A 27,844-nucleotide genomic window follows, 5' to 3' on the forward strand; every position below is an offset into this window, starting at 1 on the left:
AATTTCTAGGACTGTTATCACGTACAGCTATGCTCACATTAATAAAACGCTTGCATATGGCTTTTTAAGAGTTTTATTGAGCTATAATAGATATAACATAAAAATGTATCCATTTAAAGTATATAATTCGTTGGTTCGGAGTATAATTAGAGTTGACCAGTCAACTCTAATTTTAAAACATTTTTATTTTCCCCTAAAAGAAAAACTTGTACCCACTTTCTGATTTAAAAAAAAAAAGAGATTCAGAAGGTGGTTCAAATGGGCAGTCAACAAAAACATATGATATTAAAGATAAAAGAACAGCATGCCACTTTGGGCTTTTTAACCAAATCTCCATTGCTTTAATATTTACCTGTGACCATTCATGATTTCAGGATTCTCTTTTTAAAAATCAGTTTTCTTCAGCTTAACATTCCATAGATGGGGGCAGTTTTATATCCTATATTACAAAGCATACTAAATGGCAATTTGGAGTCAGTCATGCATTTGCTATGTCTTGGGCATCTTAAATTACCCCTATTCACATGTTTTTGATAGAATTGTTTCTTAAAAAAACAGAAAACCACCCCTTGATCTTGGTTCTTCCTTACAGAATTTTGTGCATAGTTGATGTGGTAGTCATTTTCCTAGTAATTTTGTTAATTTGCTGTGAAAGATTGAAAATTTGATAATGTAGTATATATGATATTAAATTGTGAATTAGGGGGGCTTTGATGTAAGAGTGTATCAACATTTAAAGACATTGGCACTTGATACTCTACTAAGGAAAATTAGCCTCCAAATTTTAAGCTGTAACGTCACAAATAACTGATTAGAAAAAAATAGCTCAAATAACTTCATAATTTTGGTACATACATTAAGAATTGTGTACAAACTGAAATGTCTGTTTACTGATCCTCAAAACAAATAATAAAATCTCAATTACGAAAAAAAAGAAAAATCTAAAAATCTATTTTCTTAAAGCTTCATATAACCTAATAGAAATATCTTAAATTCTCCTTTTAAATAAGTCAGGAATTCTCTTAGGAACAAATCTCTCAGGATGCATAAATTAGTTCAGCTGAAATTCCAATCAACCCAGAATCAAACTTTAACACAAAATTTCAAACTTTCGAAATTGAAAAAGAATTGGGATCTATTATTATGTTGTTATTGTTGCTGTTATTTTACGGTTTATAGTTTCAGCCAAAGACAAAAAATAATCATAAGTGCAAAAGAGAGTCAGCAAAAAGGACTGAAATTGGGGAATTGAGTGGATTTTGCAGGAAAAAAAAGGAGGGATATGATATTTCTAGACCCAAAGTAAAGTTTGAATGATTTATAAAATTTAGGTTTCATTGATACTTGTTCTGTGGTAAAGGTGTTCTTATTCAACTATTCAACATTGGAAATTTATACACACTTTAAATTTGAGAATTGCTCTTAAAGAATAAGACAGAAGCCTGACTTATGTAGAGTTCAGGCCATTGTGTGCTGGGTAACTTTGGCCAACTGAGTTAGTTTATAAAATGTAAAATGAGCTTGAATAATGTAGTTTTGAAAAAAATTCATAGGAAAGACCTTTTCAATGAGTCCAAAGTCATTGCCTCAGATCTAGTTAGGAATAATATTCTCCTTAAAGTCACAAAGAAGGGGTAGAAATCTCATTAACACTTTATTATATCCATTTAGAATCCCAAGGTCTTCTCAGGTTATGAAAGTCTATTTATTCATTTAGTGATTCCACAAACATTTATTAAGCTCAAGTATATGCCAGTGTTAAAATTCAGCAGATCCAATTTCTTGGTATGCAGGGTGAAAGAATAGAGATGGTTTGGTAAGCCAAAGTATAAGAATAAGTAAATTGTTTGTGTGCATTTATAGGCAAAACCTGTGTCTAAATCTATAGTTGCCTTTCAGATAAACAACAGTTTTCTGATGTGATTCAAAACACAAACCCAGTGTTATAGTTTTAGGAACAGAAAAAGAAAATAGTCTGAGAAAGCTCTGCTTAAACATTATTAATGAATGGCAAGTGGTTACTCCTACTATCTAAACTTTTTTTCTTATAAAAAGATCATTTATTATTTTTTAATTTAAAAATAAATTTCATAGCAAATGGATTCACCCCAGGATTCCTTCTCAGTGTATCATGTTCACAGTAATAGAAATTATCCACCAGAATAACCAGGCTTCATAATGGGAGAGGCTGGCACATATATTATTCTTATACAGGGCAGTCTTTATTTAAACAAAAAAAAAGCAGGTGTGTCCTCTACATCATGATTAAGAGGTCTGCTGAGAAGAACCTGGAAAATTATATAGGGACACTGTGTATATTACTGACGGCAACTTTTTCTCAAGCTAGATAGGAAATCAAATGTGCGGTAGATATAGAGGGCATATCTGACGACAGGGCATATATGAATAGAACCCTTGCAGAATCTCCAAACTACTTACTGATCTCCTTGTTTCTACACAATTAGACTTGCAAGGTCTAAGCACTTGACCCACGTGCATGCCAACCTGCTTAATGTCTGGAATGAACACCTGTCTTTAGGTAGATGCCTGTACAACAGGCTTAAATTGAATTAAGGATCACCTTATAAACGATATAGCTCCTGTTCAACTTCAGAACCTAAAAGAAAAATGAACTTAGATTTTTCTTTCCTACAGTCACTTGAGAGCCTTTTTCTTTGTATAACATAATTTATTATCCTGTGGACTTTCGAGGAATTGCCAGTTAATTTCTAGACATTCCTCAAGGGCAGGGAGCATTCCCCCTGCTTCTCTTGTATTCACTCCAGCAGATAGACACTGCATTGGTGTCCAGGGACAGGTTAAGGTTAAAGTGCCTTTAGCAAGTCCACTCACTTCCCTGGAGCACTTAGCTCCTTAGGTTGTGATTAGCTGTCAGGATGCCCCTCTGGAGCTGAGGTTAATGCATTTTTGTATGTCTACTTAAACTTAAAACAATGCCTGGCTCCAAGCCAGCGCTCAACAAACATTTGCTAAGTGGACATGGGTCTTGACTATTTGTTTATTGGAAATAACCTACATGGTTTTTAAGGAGACATTGGTGAACATGTCTTTATGTTGCTATGAGTTAGCTGTTTCTACAAGATTAAAGTATCCCAAGAAGGAAAAGGAAAGACTACCTGACTTGGTTTGCAATCACATGAAAGGTCAAAAAAGAAAGTTCATCTAACTCTATGTTGTCTTTGACAGATGAAGAATGACCAAGTACAATGACCTTTCTATCAAGTCCATGCCATTATTTTGGGGCATACATTATTGCCTTGAATAATGAGCGTATGCCAATAGAAGCTCTCAACATGCACTGCTAGCTCCTTGGGGATGAATGCAGTGTCCATACATCTTTATACTCCCAGAGCCCAGCACAGTTTCAGAATCAAATTGGGATTCAGAACATGCTTATGGCGTGGATAAGTGAATGACTTAAGTCGTGACTGATCATGTTGCAATCACAACAGGGCCAAGTCAGTCGTAGCTTCTTCTCCAGCTTATTCTCAGCCCACCCTGACTGCTGAGAAGAGACACAGGAGGAGAGGGCCATCATCAGGAAGGAGGACCTTGTTCCCAGGGCCAGGCATGGGACAAAATGTCACTAAATGCCTCCAAAACCAGGGGTCTAGTGAAAGTCTCTGGCAGTAGTTGTTGGGACCTCTCATTCTGATATGTGAATATCACCATTTTAATCGCCGCATTACTAAACTATTGCATTTACAAAGTACTTACAATTGATTTTACTTGCTCTCTGGAGCAGCAATTCTGAAGGTAGCAAGGACCATTATCCCCACTGCAGATCAGAAAATTGAATTACACAAAAAAAGTGAAATAAGCCAAGTGAGATCACACAGCATGCTAGGGTAAATTTCCAACCTTTCAAACCTTATAACACCCTACTTATTTGTTTGCTTCGTTATCCGGTCCTCCCCTTGACTCCTTCATACAATTGCTTCCAAAAAGTGGCTCACATCATAAATTTTTTTAAGTTAAATTTAATTGCAAGCTGCCCCTTGCGATAGCTGGTAATGCCCTGAGCCTGAAAGTCACTGCAGTTTTTCAAGAGCAGGCATTGGACCCTGTAACACCTGTCTGCCCTAATCTGCTCATCAATGCTTCCTTTAACAAGCTGCCACCACAGACAATCCTTTCTTAATGAGTGAAAAATACTTCCGGAACTATATTCAAGCACTCCATTTTCCTGTCAGAAAGGTAATTGGGGCTGGCCGATAAACTAGTTTGAAAAATCAAATTTAAATGAGCCAAATTTAAATTTTTAAGAGCCTCATTTAACATGCAATTAATTTTACGCCTATAATAAAAAGAGAAAACCCTCCGGTCTTCCTGAAGAATTAAATAAGCTGATACGGAAATGCCATAAAATTTTATGTCATGGAAATGACTCTTGAACACTGTCCTTTCGGTTACATAATATTATGTACAGTACATTCTATTTCAGGGAAGCATTAATTTTACTGAGATTAAATATTTTTTTCTGAATAGTCATAGGAATGTGACAAAATGGTTAGAGTTGAAACAGACTATGGGTTCTAGATTTTATTGTAAGCTCTCACTCTGTCTTTTATATTACCACTTCAATCTTTATAGCTTCTAGTATTTTTGTTTTTCCCCAAAAGAATAGGGAGAAATAGAAATAATAGAGCTCCGCTATATATAGGATTCTTCGAACTTTGTTCCAATCAATGAGATGTTGAGTAACGCCCTCACTGACCAACCCTTTTATTCCTATTGTAACCCATTGTGGCATTGGTTGTCACTTATTTATGATATATACTATTTTTATGTTTTGCTATGCAATATCATACCTCCATTCTATTATAAGTCCATTAAGTAATTCAATACATGACATTAGTTGAATTTTTCAAGAAAAAATTCTTAGGGTGCTTTTTATTCTAAACTTTGCTTCCGGACAGTGCCACACACGAGTCACTGCAAGATGAACACTAAGTCTGTATTTTCTAGTGTGGTGGGAATACTAATGCCATAGAGAAAAGAATTTTATTTTTTTAATATATTTTTATTGATTTCAAAGAGCAGGGGAGGGAGGGAGGAAAGAAAGGAGGGAGAGAGGGAAGCGGGGAGGGAGAGAGAGAGACAGAGGGAGGGAGGGAGGGAGAGAGAGAGAGAGAGAGAGAGAGAGAGAGAGAGAGAGAGAGAGAGAGAGACATGATGAGAGAGGATTACTGGTCGGCTGCCTCCTGCAGGTTCCCTATTGGGGATCCAGCCTACAACCCAGGCATGTGCCCTGACCTGGAATTAAACTGTGACCTCCTTAGGTTCATAGGTCATTGCTCAACTACTAAGCCACTGAGGCCAAGCTAAGACTTTTCTTTGTGGGGACAAAATCAGACTTTGACATAATTTTACAAGGATTTAGGGGTCAGTTAGCACATCATTGTATTTACTAGTGCTTCCCTGAAGCTAATCCAATGCTTTTTAATTTTAAAAAAGTAAATTCTTAAAGATAACCAAACTTCAACTCTTTCCAATAGTGCTCATTTTGGACTTTCTCTGTTTGCCCTGCTTCTGTTCCCAGGACTGAAGGGCTCCCTCCAGAGGCTGCAGCTGGAGTATGTGGATGTCGTCTTCGCAAATCGACCAGACAGTAACACCCCCATGGAAGGTGAGTAAAGAAATTTAATAAAACACTCTGGAGTTACTGATTCTAGCTCGATGACTATTCCACTCACGGTAGGAAACGAAATACACTCAGACTGATTTGACTGAATATGAAAAATAACCACCTTTCCAGTAGATGTCTTTCAGCCTTAATTTTTACCTTCAAAGCCAATGCTCAGCATCCTGCATCTTCATTCCTTTTTAAAGTATAATAGTTGCAGGCATTGGAATTGTGGCTTCTGCTGGGTACAGTGCTCACTTACTTTTTCCAGGTTCTTTTCACTTCTGTGGTTCCATAAATGAAAACAATAAAATTAATTAGAAGGGGAATTTATAACCCAGCCATCTTATTTTACATCTTATTTTGAAGTAAGTCATCTGAGTGGCTTCCTATTTTATAACGACTCTAGGTCTGATTAGTTCCCAGTCTGCGGAGCCACTATTTAAAATGAGCAGAAACCGGTTTGGCTCAGTGGATAGAGCGTTGGTCTGCGGACTGAAGGGTCCCAGGTTCGATTCCGGTCAAGGGAATGTAGGGGGTGTGCAAGAGGCAGCTGATCGATGATTCTCTCTCATTGATGTTTCTAGCTCTCTATCCCTCTCTCTTCCTCTCTGTAAAAAATCAATAAAGTATATATTTTTTTTAAAAATGAGACCCTTCATTGCAATTTGGTTTTTGGTTCTCATTTTATTTCCCTTCTGTTACAACTGTTTGAAGACAATATTTTGACATCTCCTGTGAAAACTTTCAGGACATTCCTAAAAACAGATTTTTTTCAATTTACATTTATTTATGGAACCTACATAATATTATTGAGAAAGAAGATAGTTTGGGAGGGAAAATTAAAAAGAATGATCCAGTTAATTGAGGTTTACAATGATCCAGTTAATTGAGGTTTATAATCATGAATTATCACCCAAGGTTAATGAGAATGAAAATATTTGGAAAAAAAGGGGGGGGGGAAAGAATGTTCTTGTTATTTGAGGCTTATAATATGACATAGATTTATAAATTTTCAAAGAATGAGAATAAAGTAATCAACATAAAATTATACTGAAGGTAATTTGTCCTTGATGATTCAATGGGTAGTTCATGATCTTATAATATCAACAGGTTCTATAAAGATTTATTCTTGCTATTGGGCTATAAAAGTTATAAATAATAAAAGTACATATGAGTTTTTCTGTGGGTTTTTCTGACAAATATAATGTTCTCGTAGAGTTTTCTGTTTCTTTGATTCTGAGTTAATTAGGAGTTTACTATAAAGCAATATTAATGTTGGAAATTCTGATCAAAAATTATCCATGGAAATGACATAAAAATGCATATTTTTATCAAATCAAAGAATACATGTTTGATAAGGCAAATTATAAATGTTTTTAGTCTAAGAAGAGTTTTTTACAGGGATAATATGATATCACACTATTCTCAATAATGAAACATCAAAACAGAGCACTAAAGTGTTTGAGTGAGTGAAAGTGTGCAAGTGCTGTTTAGGCTGTGAAAGCCCGAAATTGCTTCCCATTTAAGTCCAGTGACTATTTTATTTTGGAAAAGTATCCTTTGCAATTACACCATGTATAGAATAGAACAGCAATTTTCAACCAGTGTGCCACAAGAATTTTTAAAACGTACACTGACCTCTTTTCCCATTAGATTGTCAAATTTAAAAAAAATGACAACAATAGCCATCCATTTGAATGAATCAAAAGTATACCTTTTTTTGTCAAACCTGCAAAAAACATATGTTGTGGTGTGCCACAGAATTTTAGTAATTTGTTTAGGTGTGCTGTGTTTTGTACTTTTATAGAAAGTCAAGGATTCCAACCTCATTCCATAAAGTCCTGATCTGAAGGGAGGGGGAGGATCCTGGAGAAGAATATGTATATACTCTATGCAATTTAGCTACTTGCTCTATTCTCCCCACCACACACACACACACACACACACACACACACACACACACACGTGCGGCTTTGTCCTTTCTTCACCTCTTCAGTCAACAGTGAAGGCAGAAGCGATTCAACCCCTATCATTAATGCGACACAAAAGGAGGGAAAATGTGGACCACATGGCTGGGCCCTGTGGGTCCTCTTTACCACAAATCTGTGGCTCTCACCGAGTTCAGAAAGGGCATGTTTTCCCTCCTAAGTTACTGTTAGGCAGAGGGAGAATGAAGATGGCCCTGCTCACCCCAGCTGTCAGGTGGAAACAGAGCTGTTAGTATTTGGGGGGCTATGGCTTTGTGACACACGTGAACATCCTTCTGTGGGAGTTGTCATCTCCCTGGAAGATCGCTGGAGTTGTGACAAGATTTACCGCCATATTCGGAGGAGATGTTGAATCGGTCTCGGGAGAATTCATTGTTATACTCATCTCTGTAAGTTCCTCATTGTGCTGCAGCTGATCTGCAATGACATGGGTAGAACATTACTCAGCTCTCTAGTCCGGGCAGGTGGGGTTACAGAGTTGAGCAGTTGTCACTTAGAAGCATCTCACTTAAACTCAGGGCTGATGAGCATGCTGATCCCATGGAATGAGCAGAGCCACCTGTACTGTTGCTAATCTGGAATTCCCAGGTGAATAAAGACCCTTCAGTTTCACTTTCTGTACAAAATGAAGTAACAAAGATAGTAAATGGTTTTGTTAAACCCCTCATGGGTATGGGTATTTAATATGTGTAGTGAAAAAAAAATGGGAGTCTTCAATCAGAGGGTGAGGGCATTCGTTTTAGGTGTGTATACTTGGTTGAGTTGCTCAGACTTTCTGTTGTTCAGTTTTTCATTTGGAAAATGGGAAGAATAAAACTATTACCTTCTCTAGCTATTTCCAAGATTGTTGTAAAGATAATATGAGACAATATAAGCAAAAATGTTTTTATATATTGCAATGCCCTGCACATACATTCTGAGGTTGAAATTGTCATTATATATGTTTATACTTTTAGGAATTGATATTCATAATAAGATGTAATAATTGAAGTTTCATCCAGGCACCAAGACACAATTGAAATAAAATTTCAAAGAGAGGTACCTAATCTCCATGTTGTGTACTTGCAAAGGAGATGGGTGAGGGCTGGTTCCATGTCTCTTTCTGTCCCCAACCTTTTTTTCTGAAAAATTAAAACCTACAGAAAAGCTGAAAAGGTAAACATATAATACTCTCCACGTAGATTTGCCGAATTGTGCTGTATTTGCTTCTATTTCTCCCTTCCTTGTTCTCTCTCTCTCATGATATTTCACCCACACTTGCTTCTGTCTCCTGAGGACAAGGCATTCTTTTATATAACCACAACACAATCCTCACCCCCGAGAGCTTCACCATTGATGCACCACTATTATATAATAAGCAAGCCATATCACATCTCCTAAAATGTGCTTCATGTTCATTTAGGTTTCAGTGGATGGGGAGGCAAGCCTAGGATTTAATTAAGAATCCAAAGTGCATTTAGTTGTCTTGGCTTTTTCTTTTCTTAGTCTAAAATAGCTCCTTCACCTTCTTTTCTCTTTAATAACATTATATATATATTTTTTTAATCCAAGCCAGTTGTTTTAGAAAATGTCTCTCAGTCTAGATCTGTGTAGTTGTTTTCCCTACGATTAAATTAATAGTAAGCCTTTTGGGCAAGAATACTTTTTGGGTCCTCAGTGTGTCCCATTACTGGTCGTGTTAAGTTGACCACTCAGTTAAGATGATGTCTGCCAGCTTTCTCCACCAAGATGGTACCTCTTTGACTTAGTAATTATTAACATGAGGTGTGTTTCTTTGAAACTAGGTGAATTTCCTGTGTCCCCCAAAAAATGAATTTATTGTAGCATCCACTGAGGCTTCCTGACCACATCCATTATTATAATGGGGGCCATAACCCTTCTCCATTCATGAGTGAGCATTCTGTAAAGATGAGTTTCCTTTCTCTTCCTCCCCCACTCTCAGTTCTGGGACTCTGAAGCCCCTCACTTGCTTGAAGAATATAAAGGTTGAGACAGAGGAGAGAGGGTCTAGTTGAGAAGGACATACCTGAATAAAACTGTGCTCTGAGCACCATCCACACCAGCAGGGTGAGAGGGCTTCCCCTTCACTCAACCCTGGTTGGGAGTGGGGAGTTTCAAACATGATCCCCATGGTTGGGGAATACAGTAGCTTGTAAGCTGACTCGTGTTTGGCAAATCCAGAGGTGGAAAAGTGGACTGAATCTCTTTAGTGGTATAACCAGGGGAATGCTGGGGTGGCAGGGAGGGTCTCTGTGTTTGTTTCCGGTGTGGCGTCATCTTAGGTCCTGTCCTCTAGGTTATGTTTGAGAAAAGGATGAACGAACATCCAGAGCCAGTAGGAGAAGGGCCGGGAGGAGAAGCAGAAAGTAGAGGAATGAAAACACCAGCCATGCCCCATGTCACTACCCTTTATTGCAGGCTTCTAGCCTGAGCAGGTTCCAGCTAGGAAAGGGAGAGGAATTTGAGTTTGAAATTTTGATTGACATCTATGAAGGCTGTGTTTATATTTTAAAATTATGTCAGGACTGTCTATGGCCCAGAGTGGGCAGAAAATCCATGGGGCCAGTCTGAGTTTTCATTAGTTTCAGAAAACAAATTGGTTTACTTCATAAGAAAATATCATTATGTCCAAAATAATTGGAAGTTTAGGAAAACCTTGTATGCTTAAGATTCAAGTCTCCACAAACTATAAAATAAGGCATTTGGCCAGCTGTGTAAAATCTATACATTACACATAGACATCCCTCATATCCCACCACTGCTCCTCCCACAAACCCGCCCTAGAAATCTGAAGACTTTTGAAAGCGTCACTTCTCCTTGGGGAGTAATTGTTTGTCAGTGTTCAAATACTGGAAAAGATTAGGAACCACAAAACCTTACCCCCTGCAGTTTGGAATTTTCCATCCTTTCTAATTATGTTCCCATTTTTAGCTTTTGCTAATTTGTTTTTAATTCTGGGAGGTAAGCTTGTGTTGCGACTTGCTTCAGTGAAGAGAATCATGCAAAATTAATGAGAATTAGAGAACATACGTTTAGATGACTTTTTGAAACCCTACTACAGTCAACCCCAAATTTACTTATGTAAGAAAATTCTTTTTTTCTTTAAGAACAAGTGGATGGAAGGGTCCAGGGGAACAATAGAAAAAGAAGGAAAGGAAGGAAAGGAAGGGAAGGAAGGGAAGGGAAGGGAAGGGAAGGGAAGGGAAGGGAAGGAAGGAAGGAAGGAAGGAAGGAAGGAAGGAAGGAAGGAAGGAAAGAAAGAAGGAAGGGAAAAGAACCAAGGACTGAGCACCCTGGGGCTCCCCAACATTAGGAGGATGGGAGGAGGGAGAGAAGAGTATGGCGCCCAAGGAACAGGTAAAGGAAACAATTCAGGAGGAAGAAGTGATCACCCATATCAAAGGCTATGACGGGTCAAGCAAGTTGAGGACTATGAATCATTGGTGTTGGTGCCAGGATCATCAATAACCTCGACAAGAGCACTTTTGATGAAATAGGGAGTGAGGGAGTAAAAGCCATTAATCTCTGAGTCTCAGTTTTCTCACTTGGAAAACAGCAAGGAAACCTGTTGATTTAGGATGATAACGTAAAATATTTCTGCCCCTTTCTTTCAAAATAAAAAATCACCCAGTAAATAACATCCAGGGCAAAGATCTAATATAAAAACTTCCTTTCTTTTCTTTTTTTTTTTTATAAATATATTTTATTGATTTTGTACCGAGAGGGAGGGAGAGAGATAGCGAGTTAGAAACATCGATGAGAGTCATTGATCAGCTGCCTCTTGCACACCCCCTACTGGGGATGTGCCCGCAACCAAGGTACATGCCCTTGACCTAAATCGAACCCGGGACCCTTCAGTCCCCAAGCCGATGCTCTATCCACTGAGCCAAACCGGTTTCGGCTAAAAACTTCCTTTCTAATGAAAGTAGCTGACAACTCAAAACTTGGACCAAAATATATAAAAATAGAAAAGGAATGGAGAAATTGTAAATGACTTAAAAGAACTGAAAAGATTTATTGAAAGTGCGCACAAGTGCATCTTCAGGGGTGAGTGTCGGGGCGTGGAGTCGGCTCCTCTGGACAAGTCCACTTCCAGCATTCCACCTGGAAGCTTTCCCAGCACACGTGTTCGGGTGTCACACCCATGGGGTTTTTACTGGTTGGGAACATTTATCTAGGGTGTTCCTCAAGCAGCTGCTGGTCTTGAAATTTCTAAAGCTACTATGGTCACAGAGAGGCTTAGCTGTAAGAGTCACTCGAGAGAGATCCCCTTTATCTAAAAGATACATGTCCAAGTCAACTCCAAGTTTTATCTAAAAGCTACATGTCAGCAGAGTCGCGCAGCGGAAGCATGCTGGGCCCATAAAAGCTACATGTCCAAGTCTTACATCTGCACTGTCTTCTGGTCCTGAAGTGGTCCCCCGTTTCCAGAACTCTCTTTAAAGCATTTAAAAAACAAAACAAAAAAAACACTATTTCTTATAGATGAATATTCAGGATAACCAAGTAGATATAATCTTGAAAGTTCCATGATTACCCACTTCAAGATCAAAGTATTATATGTTTTTCAGTTGTTAGTGCCACAAACATGTATGCTCTCTGTGGGCGAACCACAAGTGTGTGCTTACGAGTGTGCTTCCGCTGGAAGCAGATCAAGGTCTCCTTTGCTCAGCTTGTGGAGTGTTTGTGCAGGCTCGCTCCAACTTTTCTGTATGAATCAGTTGGTTAGGTTTTCTGTTGGAATGGAGGGTCTGCAGTGCCTGCTTCCTGTCAAAATCTTCCTACCAAGGCAGTGTTCTGCCAGTTAGCCCAGTTCCCAGTATGTGCCTTAGATTTTTTTTCTTTTTTTAAGTAAAGATAATCTATCCTGAATTCATGTGGATGTTCTGGTTTTAAAGGATGAGCTATATATAGGCTGTGTGTTTTTGTACTAATGTGGCACTTATTAAATACTTTTGTAAGAGAAATTTGAGGTGTTTTGCAAAGGAAAAAAAGTGTCCACAAGTGAGAAGCAGGTTAATTTGTACCACCCAACCTGAAATGGATAAGGCATTAGAGGCACCAATGTTACAGAACATGGGGCTGAGGTGGGAATTAGAAACAAGGTAGTTATTTAAAAGACTGTATAGAGCTATTAAAGCTCATGTCCCCACATTTGTAGGCAGAGTCCTACCTTTCTCCTCCAATGAAGGAGGCAAGGGATACATCAATGGGATAAATTCATTGAGAAGCTCTAGTCTAAGGGATACCAGACACAGAGGAAGATGGGACCAGACTTTTAAAAAAATTGTGAGACCCCAGACCTTCCCTCTCATTTACCTTCAGGTCACTAACCATGCCCTTTCCCCAGGCAAAGTTAAGAGAACATTTCTCTGGAGAAAATTAACTATCTCAGAAAAAAAATAATCTAACAGATACTGACATTGTTGTGAAAGAAAACCGCAGTGGGACAAAGTGGCAAGTTCTCCTAATTGTTCTAGCTGAGAAGTGCCATCTAAGCACAATTTTCGTGCTTTACTCTTAAATAGGAATGGAAACCCAAGGATCACGTGACATTCAAAGAAAACTTCCAATATGGAAAAAAAAAATGTTAATAGCTCAGTAGAAGAAAAAAAAAACAGAACAATGCAGAGAGATACAGAAAACTTCATAGAAGCTATAATTAATATACTTGGTGGGATAAGAAAATATATTGCATCAGTGGAATAAGAACAGGATAAAAGAGAAAACAATAGCAACATAGAACTAGAAAAAATAATAGAGATTATAAACTATATAGTTAACTTAAAAAAACAATAAAGATGTTGAACTTTAAAGTTGAGGGAAATTTTTAAAAGTAGAAAATGGATAATTGGAGTGAAAAGATAAGGAAATGAAGGTTCTTTCCAAGAAGTCCAAAATCAATTCAACTAAAAGATTTCTAGAGAGCACAGGTAAAATAGAAGAGAGGTAGTTAGTGAAAAAACATTACAAGAAAGTCTGATTTGAAGAGTATGAGTTTCCTGACTGAAAGTGCCCATCCAGTATATCCGGGACAATGAATGAAGACCCACACCAAGGAACTTTAATATGAAATTTTGTAGCTGAAAAAAATAAAGAAAAGCATCGTAAAATATTCCAGAGACTTCATAGAGTATGCACATGAAGGTTAAAGAATAAAGATTGCTCAGGGGTTTTCAGCAACAAAACTGAAAGCCAGAAGACTGTGGAACAAACCTTCAGAATCCTAAAAAAACAAAACAAACAAACAAGAGTGATGAAACAATATTTTGACTTTTCTATCTCCCAAACACAATTGCTCGGAAGCTACCAGAAAATCTGCTTCACCAAAATGAGAGGATGACTCCACAAAGGGGAAGCCATGGGATCCAACCCATTAAAGGGAAGGAGAGAATCTCCAGGGTGACAGGGATGTAGGGTGTGGCAGGCGGATGGTGGACTCTACCTGGGATGTTACATGGGGAAGAAAATAAAAAGAAACTGAGTTCTCCACAAGTGTGACCATGTGGAAAACTATACTGAGAGATATTTGTTTGAACACTAAGTTAATGAAAGGATTGTCAACCGAAAGAAAAATGAAAAGTAATAGAAGAAAGGAAATCGTAAATCATCATAAACGGCTCTGCTCGGTAGTAGACACTAACTACACCGTCATTATAATGAAAACACAGGATGTTGATTCAATCCTAAACTGAGATGAGAATATATTGAGAAAATAGTGAAGGTAGAAGAATGTATGCATGGAAGCTAAAACCCTCACTTCCACAGGCCAATAGATAATGTCTGAAAAAATCTGGACCACGATAGTAATGCATAAATGATGAAAAATGTAGAGAAGGATACCAGAATATGTTGTGTGTGTTGTAAATGGTATCCTCTGGCATGCAGGCGAAGCATGGAAGGACTATCATTGCTCTTTGTTGCAGGCCTTTCCGTTTTGACCTAAACTATCCATATGGGTTACTTTGACAAAACTAAAGATTGAAACAATAACCACACACATACACACGCAAATGAGATAAAATGCCAGTAGTACTGAGCTGTCAGTAGTAATGAGGACCTCATGGCTATTGAAGTCCGGGCACAGTCCTTGGGGTTTAGAAATACACAATCAATGCTGGTTTTCCTCCCTGAGACTCCACCTTCAGAAGCCAAACCACTTCTCACACATCCCCCCAGGAGCGTGCCTGCACCAGATATCCACTGTCATTTCCCAAAGAGGCTGTGCTGAGCCGGACCCTTCCCTCAGTGGCCGCCAAAGCAGGCTGTGACAGAGAATCCATGGCAGGGTGAGAGAAAACACAATGTCCATTTATTTTACAGTTTACTGTTTTTAAAGAGTAATAACAGAGGAGCAGCATGTGGTCACACACACTCACTGGGCAGCCCCCTGTGTGAAGCATGTGATCTCAGGGAACAAAAAACGGTTCCTGCTGGTGCCCAGGGGAGCTCCACAGTGAGTGTCTGGCTCTTCTCACTGCCTGTGCTGCTCCCTCGGGGCCTCCCGGGCCACGCGGCTGGGCACAAGTCTGCCTGTTTCTAACTTGCTGAGTGTTCTCTATGGCCAAGAGCAGCTAGAGCTAGACTGCTTGCAAAGTCAAAGTTGTCTAATAACATTTTCTTTTGTGACGCTGCAGTGGATCCTGTGGTAGACATAATTAAGACACACTATCTTTGCTCAGCTGGTGTGGCTCAGGGTTGAGCATCGACTTATGAACCAGGAGGTCATGGTTCGATTCTGGTTAAGGCACATGCATGGCAGCCAATCAGTGATTTTTCTCTCATTATTGATGTTTCTATCTTTCTCCCTTTCCCTTCCTCGCTGAAATCAATTAAAAAAAAAAAAATTTTTTTAAGAAACACTGTCTTATATTAAAAAGAAGAAAAAAAAACTTGCTAAATCCTCCCTTTGCAGAAGATTCTAATGGGAAAAAATAGGGAAAAACAGACATCTTAGGGTGAGGGATGGAGGAGAACCTCAGAAATGGGAAAGAAAGCCCCAAAGAAAGTGATCAAAGGTTCCAGATACAAACACACAAAGCATGAAGCGGAAACTAGATAGGAGGAAAAGAATGCTGAGCATTCCAGGGTAGACCAGGACAGGCCAGCTCCTCCACAGTGGCTCTTTCGATGAATGTTGCTTGGCCACTCCTGGGCCTGCCTCACATATTAACATACAGAGTGACAGGTGCCTCGCTGTAGTTCCTCTTTACCAGTTCAGCAGCGATTTACCAGTATTTACCAGTTTACCACCAAGCCACGTTTTGAAAATCCCTTTTGGTTAGTTACCACATTCCTCCCAAACATAGGCAGATGGATCTGGGGCTGCTGGGAAGCCACATTGTAGAGCCAGATGGATCTGGGGCTGCTGGAAAGCCACATTGTAGAAGGGTAAGGTTTTTGATATCATTAAGATGAGGATAGCGTCTCCTTCCAGATGTCTCGTCTCCTACGACAGGACCAGGAACTAAGGCCAGCTCTACACTTTGCAAGAAAATCAATTGCTTCCTGTTACAGCATGAAGATAAATTTGCCAGTAGAAAAATCTCATTAGGATAAATATTTTTTCCTCATATCAATCCTCTGCCAAGCTGCCTTCTTTAATCTTTCATCTGCAAGATAGAATTCCTTTTAAAATAAAGTTAAAAGCCTGTCCCAAGAAGCTGATACACAGACAGTTGTATAAATGTTAAAAGCTGCAGACAGGATAATAGAGTAAGAAGTTACAAATCAAGATTCTACATCCGCCTGTCTAACCAATGATGGTGACCTTCACACAATCGAAAAGATCAGAAATGGGATGCTTGAGTCAGATATCTGCAATGCCATGACAGATGTTCCCAAGTATAAAAATAATTGTTCCATTAATAATGGATGTAGGAATATTAGGTGCCATATAGAATGTGTGGGATTTGGTTAAATTAAATTTTTAGTATCTCAATGAACATTTGGAAAACCATTCCTTAATGAGTGTTTTGCATAATACATTTCCTTTTGACATGCCCAGAGGTTTACTTCCTCACTTGATAGAAATATTTTAAACCTCTACACGTGAGCATGAAATGCATAAATACAGATGAAGAGAAATGGGAAAAGATACGTTTCCTTTTGTTTGGGCATGGGCATTGGTGGGTGAGGCTGGTTTTAGAGGAAGAGTGAAAACCTGGTTTCATCAAGTTTTTAATTTCTCTGAGCCTCAGTCTCTTCAAATGTAAAATGAAAATGTAATAATAGCATCTCATTGTTTGGCAGAAATGCTTAAATGCAATTGTGTTGATAAAATTCCCAGCATGTAGTAGACACTCGTAGAGTTAGCTCTCTCACTGTCCCTGTGTTGTGGATGTGCCCAACCAGACCCCGTCTGAGCACAGAGGAAATTGTTGGTTGTCAGCCCAGAAGATTTTCATGTAAGTGACTATGCTTCTCCCAAACTGCCAATTGGCCCAGAGGAAGGCCACTCCCCCTCCCCTTACTGGACCTCAATTCCAAGGTGAGTTCTGGGCTGTGTTAAGCCAATCAGCTCAGAATCACTGGTTCATGTAACCAAAGCAGTCCAATCAGAGTGAATGTCAGAAGTCTTGGATTACTGAGGCACACAGCCCTGGACAGGGATGGACAAGGAAGCAGGTGGCCGAAGATGCTACTGTCAGCCACCCTCATGCCACAAGGAATCCAGCTCTGTTTAAGCAGAGCACAGAGCCAGGAAAAAGTGACTTGGAATCACCAACTCTGAAGCACATATTATGGTCTCTACTAATAAATCTCTTTTATAATTTAAGCATTTTCCATTAAACAAATGCAAAACACCATTGATATATCAAGAAGTTTGAGACATTCTCATTTCTAAGTAAGAAAAACGGCAGCCCGAATCGCAAGAGGATCACAAAATAAAAAGCTAATAATTCTCAAATATGTCATCTTTTGACTTTTTTTATATATTATGACTAAATGAGGGATCTTTATAACTAATATCATATCTTCCTATGTGTTACTGATAGGTTTTTATTGCCCTATACAAGAATACCTTCCACCATAATTGTTTCATCAATAAATTTGTTCTATTAAATGAACCTACACGGCATATGAATTTTCTCATTTATTTCTGTATACGTTCTGTAGATTACTCATCCTGAAACATTCACTAAGAAACATTAGGTTATTGAAAATCAGGTGTTCATGGGAATATTATCTATGGCAAAGAGGAACAGTTGTTATCACCTGCTTTGAGAATTTTCTAGGTCACTGCTGTAGACTGAATGTTTGTGTTCCCCTCCCCCCTCCACCCCCCAAAAATTCCCATGTTGAAACCTAATCCCCAACATGATGCTATTAGGAGTGAGGTCTTTGGTAAGTGCTGAGGGCGTGAGGGTAGGGCCCTCAGGAATGACATTAATGTGCTTATAAAAGAGACCTCAGAGAGCTCCCTCGCCCCTTCCACCATGTGAGGACACAAGGAGAAACTGTCTCCAAACTAGGAAGAGTGCTCTCATCAGATCCTGAATACGTCAGCACCTTGATCTTAAACTTCCCAGCCTCCAAACTGGGAGAAATTAATGTTTGCTGTTTAAGTCACCTACGGTATTTTTGTTAATAGCAGCCCAAACAAATGAAAACAGCCATATTCTACAAGGAAATTGGTGGCTTAATTGACAAGAGCAAAACTTTAAAAAGTTGAGAAGGAAAGAGAACTCTTTTCCAAATATTAATTTTTTCATTTATGTCAGAGAGATAAACCATATCCGGAGAAGACCCACCCATGTTTGAACTTTAAAAAAATTGACCAATGGCATTGTCAAAGGAAACCCCAGGACACTAATATAGACTCCTACAATCCACCAATGATACAACTTTAAGCTTCACAGATGAAGAAGTAAATCAGGTATCTGGGAAATGTGCACAACACTGGAATTTTAGTTTACTTATATCTGTTTATTTATATTTGTTCATTTATTACCTTGCAAAATTTAAGGCAATGGGGTTTATTTACTCTCATTGTGAATGTCTCTAAATAAGTTAGAACTCACTCTCACTCCATAAATCTTAAAGGATTTGGTATATGGAATAATAGCACTGTACTTTATATTCACTGTGAATGCTAACTCCTTTTAACTGGGACAGAAATGGTCTGATTAAATAATTTAATTACTACCATTTAGTATTAACCAAACGTAGCAATTGCAAATTGATATTTTGGAATCACCAGGTTTTAATAAGAAATAGTGGGGACCATGTTTAGATTATGTTGGAGGACGAGGTGCGATTTCATGATAAAATATTTGAAATAATTATTTCTTGGAGTATCAGCAGGCACTAGTTGGTCTAGGTGAGCTGCTGGAAAGACTGGGTGTAGAGATAAGAATATTATAAAGAAATAATAAAGATAGAGTGGAATTGAAAGATAAGAAAATTGTGTCATTGCCTCAGGCAAGTCGCTTGGCCATTCTTATCTAAATGTGTAGGACAGTTGCTCTCTTGCTAGGATTAAAGGTACCTATCTGGTGAGGAAGAAATAGCATAGCCCCCTTACCCCGCCCCCTCACTAGGGAGAGTTGAGCAAGAATTGAGCAGAGTCACAGCGAGTTCAGGCTCTTATTGCGGGGAACTGTTCTTATTTGCATGTTCTGCAAATGGGATTTTCTGGAGTTTTATTCAGTTTGACATAAGGTAAAAGATGGAGGGGAAGGGAAACATGGCAGGGAGAGGTAGAGATATGCCACAAACTCAAACAAGTTCAATTAAATTGTCCCTCAACCTTCCGAAGCCGGTTTGGCTCAATGGTAGAGCGTTGGTCTGCAGACTGAAAGGTCCTGGGTTCGATTCTGGTCAAGGGATGTACATTGGTTGCAGGCACATCCCCGGTGCGGGGTGTGCAGGAGGCAGCTGGTCGATGTTTCTCTCTCATCGACGTTTCTAGCTCTCTATCTCTCTCCCTTCCTCTCTGCAAAAAATCAATAAAATATATTTTTAAATTGTCCCTCAACCTTAACTTTCACCCACTTATTCTTTCAAAACGAGGGTTGGACTAAAGATGGCCAAACCTTTTGCACCAGTCCTACATGGATGATCTAACCTCACTTTGAAACTTATGGGTACTTACCAACTGCTGATGTTGTTCAGGGCCTTTGAACTTAGGGTAAAAGTGAGACTATAAGGGTCCCACTCTGCCGAAACCGGTTTGGCTCAGTGGATAGAGCATCGGCCTGCGAACTGAAAGGACCTTGGTTTGATTCCGGTCAAGGGCATGTACCTTGGTTGTGGGCATGTACCTTGGTGTGCAGGAGGCAGCTGGTCGATGTATCTCTCTCATCGACGTTTCTAACTCTCTATCCCTCTCACTTACTCTCTGTGTAAAATCAATAAAATATATATTAAAAATAAATAAATAATTAAATAAAATAAAAGGGTGCCACTTTAATAACCTATTCCACATTCCTGAATAAAGTTTGGAAATTGCATCTGAGCAATATCAAAGGCTCAGCTCAAACTGTTTAGGGTCAGGGAAAACCCGTGTGTGGCAGAGCAGAGGCAGAGGGCCCTGTGCCCTTGAGGGAGGGTTCTCTCGGGGGAGCAGCAGGGTGAGGACAGTGTGTTCTCCTTGGAGATTTAAAGCTCCACAGGTAACCCTTCCTCGTCTCTTGAATCGGGGCTGTTCTGATCCAGAATCATCTGATCTTATAAAGGAATATCTTCTGAAGATCACTCTTTCTCTAAGTTTCAACAAGTCAGACGCAGACACAAGCCCTCTTAAAACGCTCTTTTTCAAAGGGCCATCAGATTTGAAGTCTTTCTTCAAGGAAGCAAAAAAGATAGCTCACGTTTCTTGTCATTAAAATGCATCATGAACTATAGTCACGGCACATAGAAGGCAAAGAAATGGATATAACCACACACAAGGTATCACACATTCACAAAAACACAGTGGGATCAATGTTGCTTTTCTGTCCCCATCTCTTATAGTGTACCATGCACAAAGCTTTCAAAGTGACAATCACCAAACTTCAGAGCTAGAAGTGGCCATATAGACCATCTCTTGAGAACTTGCCCAAATGGCTACCTTTCTGAGCCTCAGCTTCTTCATCAATAAAATTGAGGCTAAAATATAACCCATCTGAACAGTTAGTATAAAGATTTCCTATGTGCTCAATATCAATATGCTCATTTGTTTTGAAAAAACTGAGACCTAGGGAGGCTGAGCAATGTGCCCAAGTTAGAGACAATGACGGAACATAAGTGTCTCTTCAGTCCTAGTGTGTGCTCTGCTAGGCCCTACCCACCCCCAGTCAGCAAGCCTTAAGGCTAGGCATGACGCTGCTTCACTTATGGGTCTGAGTTTCCATTCCTGTGAGGGAGAATAGTCCTCTCCATACCCTCAGCTGAGCACCGAGGGAGGATTAAGACTGATAAAGAACCAAAAAGATACCTCTAAGCCACCAAGAGGCACCATCATAAACCAGCACCACCACAAGCTTCAGAAGTTAAGTAAATACAGAAACAGGTTGAGTTAGATAAATAAAAACAAACAAACAGCTGGTTTGGAGTAAAAATTGTGCCCAGGTCTAGACCTGGTTGTTTTTAGTGTTCACAACTCCTCTGATGAAAGCAAGTCTCTGAGTCCTCCCTGGGCCCCAGCTGACACCACCTCTCCTCTCCTCCCCTTCCCCCTCTCCCTCTTCCTCCTCCTCCCCCTCCCCCTTCCCCTCCCCCTCTCCCTCTCCCTCTCCCTCTCCATAAAGAAAGGATCTGAGAGCAGGGAGATTTAACCTCATGAAGGGCACTGCCAATGGGCAGCCACCTTTGATCTCTAAAGATGGCAATTTCATTTAGTTGAACCTATTATTTATGAATTAACCTATGGCATGTTGGTGCTTGAAAGTGGTGCCTTTGCTTGCTAGTGAGCCTTTTTTCTTTTTTAGATTTTAAGAGTATAACACATATTTACAGAAACGTGGAAAATACAGAGCAAAATCACATAATCCCACTCTCTAGTATAATTATTATTTGTGTCTTCACTCTCAGCATTTTGTAGGCATTTTTTAAAATATTTGTAAGATTCATGCTTTGTGCCTTAAAACAATGAACTCCTTGCCTCTCTTCTCAAGTGAGAGGAAACTGCTCTGGAATATCTCTGAGGTTTCTTTTGTTTTTATTACGTCATGTCCCTTTGGCCAAATGAATTTGAATACATTTCATTTGATCAAAACACTAATTTCTGCATATTTGTATCTTCAGTCCCTATGGCTTATTATTCACGCAGTATATCTATTTACTTACAACTTTCTTTTTTTATGATTTGATTTTTTTGTTTTGTTTATTTTATTTTTTTCCTTGTGTTTTTTTTTTTAAACTTCTTTATTGAAATTAAGGTATTACATATGTTTGCTTGCAACTTTCAAAGTTCTAGGGAACATTTCCCATGAACAAAGGTTTCATGTAAGCAGTCTATCTTTGCATGAGGGCCATTTGAAAAAAAGTTTATCAACAATTTTTTTTACTCAAAATAAATAGTTATATTAGGGCCTTTAGCATAAAATACACATTTTAAAATATGAATGATGTACTGACAGAAGAATGTCAACATTATTTTTCTATAACTAAAATGTTAAGAATCTGAGCCTATTGGAGAAGAAACAATCAGGGCCACATCCTGCTTCTTGTGAATCTTTTAGATTCACAAATTGGTCTACACACATTATCTCATGTTAAGCTTGAAAGGATCAATAGCATCCTCGCCTTACAGATGGGAAATTGAATCCTTAGGGAAGCAAAATGGACTGGTGGCATTTATAGCAGGCCAGTGTGCACTAGGGTTCATGGAATAAGAGAGAGCTGCCTGACGCTTGTGGGTTAAAGAATAGTTAACAACTATTTCAACTTGGAAAGAAGCACACAGGGAAGATTTAACAGAATTTTTCAATAGTTTAGGCGGTATTTTTCAAATTTTGAGATTTGAGAGCTGATGAAAATATTACAAAGGCCCAGGCTCATTGAAGTAGGATAGGACACACACCTCTGCATGTTCATCAAATTTCTCAGGTGATCCTGATTTATATCAAAGTATCAAAGTGTGGTGTGTGTGTGTGTGTGTGTGTGTGTGTGTGAGAGAGAGAGAGAGGGGGGGATGCATGCATGCCATGGTGTCTATCTGTTTACATATCTACTAAAGCAAATAACTAAACTAAAGGTTAAATTATAGCATGACCCATTCAGATTATATGAAAGCTGAAAGGAAATGTGGGAGGAAGTTTACAGCCACTGAAATGGCTTGCTTGGGAATGATATGAAGCAATGGTTCTCAAACCTGGTTCTGCCCCAGAATTGCTTGGGGTGCTGGTTAAAACACCGACTGCTAGTCCCTACCCACCCCCAGATTTTATAATTCAGTAGGTCTGGGGTAAGACCCTAGGAATGCCTCTCTATGGGTTCCCAGGGGCTGCTGATGCTGCCACACTTTGGGAGCATTGGTGTGAACCAGCAGAAGGTTCTACACCTGCACACCAGAATCCTCCGGGAGGGGTTTTAAAGTGTTGATGTCAGGCCTCACCCAGAGATCTGATATAATAGGACTTGGGTGGAGCCCAGATAGTGTCATTTTGAGCCCAGATAGGGCAGACATGGTTGAGAACCACGGAGCTAAGGATTCCTGGAAGAGCAAAGTGGTCACATTCAGTCCTGGGTTGTCAGATTGAATAAGTCTGTCTGTGCGTTCTTTGCAAGAAGGAGGTGAATGCAATGCACTAAATGATCTTCCTAATGTCTTTCTCCCCACTCAGAATCCATGCCCTGACCAGATGCTTTTAAAATGCATTTCCATGATACACATAACGGCAGACTCAATTTTTTTTCTTAACAATGCTGCCCTCTAGTGTCCTTAAGTAGTCAAATAACGCAAAAATCCACTTCAGCCATCAATATGGCGATCCCTGTTAGCTCAACACTTGGGGGATTTTTCTCTTACATTAAAAAGAAATTTTAATGTATATTAAACTAAATTTTATTTCCTGGCAACATGAATCTCCACCTTCAGCCTATCGGTTCTCCCATAATTCCTCCCTGCAGCCTCCTCCAGGGTAAGAACTCCTGGATTAAAGCTTTTACTACAAATACAATTCAACTGAAAAGTAGAGCCCTGGTCCTTCTCTCTTTCTATACATTTTATTGTAAAATAATTTGTAGGGACGATTACAGGAGCAGTTGGTGATATTATCAGTCCATGTGGTTCTAAAGATATTCTTTTTCTCCAAACTTGGTGAGAAGTGCCTTCATCTAATAAAGGCAAAATGGAAAGAAAAGAGAAAGCTAGCTCTGTTCATGTGGTCCATTTTTACAATTTTTGTTGTCCTTCAGATCTTTTTAAAATTGTTATACTTCAATGAGTCAAACTTAACTACACATCTTGCAGTACTGTTACCATTATAGACTGTTCTCAAAGATAAGGATTTTGCTTCTGACAAAGAAAAAAAGGACTCCTGGTGTTCTCCTTTCAATATTCCATTGACCTTGTCTCTGTGGGGTCAAGGGCCAATGAATCAGGGAGAAATAAATTACCAGCAACTTTAGTGCTGGGACATTGGAGTGTCTTCATAGGCTCTTCCACACTCAGAGCTATTTGTTCTCTCCTTTCCCTCACTTCTCACACCCACTTGACTGATAAGTCATTGAGAATAGAATTCATCAAACAGGAGCTCCCATGTCTTCCATGATGAGTTCTACAAGCCTCCTGGATCCCTCTGTGTTGATGGGCATGTCCTTCCCACCTGACATTGCCCCACTCCATCTCACTTTAACAAGTCTCCCTCTCCCTTCTTTTTCCCCCAAGCCCCAACCCATATCGTCAATAACTCCTCCTTCTAGATCACTTCCAACATCATACAAGCTTACTCTTATATCGCCCATCTTTAAAATAAAACTTTCATCTGGCCCACGTGGCTCAGTGGTTGAGCATGAACCTATGAACCAGGAGGTCACGGTTCAATTCCTGGTCAGGGCACATGCCCTGGTTGCAGGCTTGAGCCCCAGTAGGGGGTGAGCAGGAGGCAGCCAGTCAGTAATTCTCTCTCATCATTGATATTTCTCTCTTTCCTTCTCCTTTCCTCTCTGAAATCAATACAAATATTTTTTAAATAAAAATAAAACTCTCCTTTGACCTTAAGGGCCCCTTCAGCTACTGCCCTTTTTGTTCCATTCACTTCCAAACTCAGCCTACCCAGGTTGCCTCTCAAGTCTTCCCATTCCCACGCCCATGCTTTCCATCAGCTACAGCTCGGCCTTGGTCTTATCACACCACCGACAATGAAGCTGCTCTTCTCATGCTCCACGATGACCTCCCTGTCATGTGGCCAAACCCAGTGGACACTGTTAGGGGCCCTTTGGACTTACATGCTCACGGTGTTCCAGGGTGTTGGCACAGCTCCTTCTTGGAGCACTCCCTGCTCTTGATTCTGAAACAGTTCCCTCTCCCCCCCCCCCCCCAAGCTTCCTTCCTGCCCCTCTGTTTGCTGATGACCCTGACACCACCGTGTCCTATCTCCAACCTCTGGGCTGGCTCTTAAAACGTCTTCTCTCTTCCCTCTGCAGATTCCCCTCATATAGTCTCACCTAATCCCATGAATCTAAGTATGCGTAATAGACAAGTAACTAATAAATATATCACCTCCAGCCCATGTTGCTTACTGTGTCATTCATTCAATTTTCTCTATACAATATCTCTCCTTTAATATGTCACAGGCCATTTCCATTTTTTGCATGTTCAACGAGGAAACATTGATTTCCCCCACCCCCAGCCCCAAAAAAAACAAACAAACCTGTTTCTCCCTCAGTCTCCTCACTCTAAGTGGCCAGATATCTATGACATTGCCTTGATTCCTACCTTTCCCTTACCTGCCGCATTCAGTCCTTCTGCAAGTCTTAATGGATTCTCCCTCTGAAATATATTTGAATCCATCCATTTCTCTATTCTGCCACCCTAATCCGAGCCATCCTCATCTCCTGTCTGGAATACTGCAATACCTGCCTACAGATCTTCCTGCTTCCTGCAATCCTCCCCCTGGGATTCAAGAATAGCATTATGAAACAAACACATCCTGTTATTTCCTTACCTAAAAAATGTTAATGGTTTCCCATTAAGCTTTGAATAACATACAAATAACATAGTTTTCCCTCTGCCAACTTCATCTTGTATATCTGTCCTCTTTTCTTACTAAATCCTGCTGCAATGGCTTCCTTCTGATTACTTAACTCACTAAGTTGTGCCTCGGGGCCTTTGCACATGCTCTTCCATTTGCCTAGAGATTGTGCTTCCCCTGTTCTTATCAAAGCTGGCTCCTTTTTATTATATTTTTCAAGTCTACACTCCTCAGGAAGACCTTCCTTGCCTAACCAAATAGGTCTTTCCTCCCTTCTCTATATCCGCCTGCTATTTGTTTACTTCATAACACTTCAAATTTTGTAATTACTTACTTGTTTACATCTCCATTTTCCCACTGGACTCAACTCCCTGAATATAGGAGGCTTGTATGTTGTACACAGAGATGAATCCAGCAATTGGCACAGTACCTGGCAATTATTGGGCTTTTAATCCTGTGTATTAAGTGAATAAAGGTACTCACAGCCTCCACTCCACCTTAACTGCTCTCGTCAAGGTCTCAGTGATGGCCATGTGGCCAAGCCACACAGAGTTCTGTGATCATCTCACTAATTATGAACTAGAGACAGGAGAAAGTCTGTAGGGTTCATTTTATTCTCTGTGAACCTCTCTGTGTTTCACCACAGTATCCCCAGCACCCAGCTCAGCAGACACTTAATAAACACTGTTGACTGAATGAACTCCTAAACTCTGAATGGAACATGATGGGGAAGGAAAGGGAGTGGTACGCTGATGGTGTTGTCAAAACTGTGAATACTTCTGGGGCAGAAATTTTAAAAATGCCTTCAACCTTCAGAAATGTCTATCATTCTATTTGCATAATAAAAGAAAAATGTTCTGTATCACTTTTGCTTTATAAAGGAAGAATAAACTTCCTAGTGTCCATTGCTGAGTTAGTTTAGCTTATAAGCCAAATTCTACCCTCCGTTGGTTAGAAATGGTGAATAAAAGCTTTCCCTTCTTCCAAAGAAAGACACCAAGGGCAATTTAAAATGGTTTACATAAACCAAGCAAGGAAGCTAAGACCCTAATCCTGCTGCCTCATTCAAAATCCTGTCTCCTACCAATTTAGACAGTGCTGTTTATGAGAAATAAGAATACATCCACCTCAACTCGACTTTGATTCTTTTGAAGGACAGGACGTTTAACCCACAGGTATCAGTGGGACGCAGAGAAGCTAAAGTCTGCAGGCCCTTGAAAATGCCAGTTGATGTAGCATTCTGGGCTGACCTGCTCTGTAGAAGAAATCCAACCGCGATTGTGACTTTTCACTCAGTTGAACTGGAGACTCTGCATGCTTCCTGCTTCTGCATCCCATCTGGCTGGTGCCAAGAGGATTAACTTGGCTCCTCCTCTCTGGCAAAGTGATTCATTGTCCAGTTTAGGAAATGTAATGTCAGGCTGAGAGAGGCAGATGAGCAAACTGGGTGGGGCCACAAACAGCTTCCCCCCCCCCCCAAACCCCTCTCCCCCGCCCTCTCCCCCTCCCCTCCCCTCCTCCCTTCCCCTACCCCCCTCAGGAAAATTCATTACTCTTAGAATAAAGTTTGGTTCAAAGGGATTAAGAACAAGGAGTGCCATTGTGGGCTAGGAGCCACTGCGGCTTCAGCTGTTTGCTCAGCATTTAATATGTTTATCTTTCCGTTAAATACATTGCTGTTGAGTCATCTCTATTATACCACCACCCTGTGTGAGGCCCAGCTCTGCAAATCCAGCACACAGAGGCAGGCCTTCTCTCCTCCGTGACCTTACAGTTTACAAAGCCAAAACAAATGCTTTCTCTTCTCACTTTGGTGAGCAGAGTACCCAGGTTCTAAAGGAGGTGAATCATTTGTTCTTTCATCAGACCAGGAACCATGAAGCAATAAAAGTCAAGGAAGAACTTAAAGTGCTCATTAGGTTCTTAATATCATTTAGTGTGATGGCTGCAAATGGAAATGGAAAGTCAATTTGCCCCAAAGTACCATCAGCCTCCACATCATCAATATTTCATGGTAGACTATTATGTTGTCATCAATGTCAAAGCAATTATATTAATCAAACTAATACTTGGATTAAACTTCT

At 39.7% G+C, this 27,844-nt stretch overlaps 1 protein-coding gene across 1 annotated transcript in view; it reads left to right on the forward strand.

Annotated features, from left to right (window-relative positions):
• The window catches only part of KCNAB1 (potassium voltage-gated channel subfamily A regulatory beta subunit 1), a 203,153-nt gene that overhangs the window by 149,160 nt on the left and 26,149 nt on the right, over positions 1 to 27,844 (forward strand). Inside the window, exon 8 of the mRNA XM_084873863.1 lies at positions 5,564 to 5,650. Coding sequence (XP_084729989.1) covers positions 5,564 to 5,650 — 87 coding nt within the window. The remainder of the gene's footprint in view (positions 1 to 5,563; positions 5,651 to 27,844) is intronic.

Source organism: Pipistrellus hanaki, assembly GCF_964339955.1.
Source record: "Pipistrellus hanaki genome assembly, chromosome: 2".
NCBI lineage: Eukaryota > Metazoa > Chordata > Mammalia > Chiroptera > Vespertilionidae > Pipistrellus > Pipistrellus hanaki.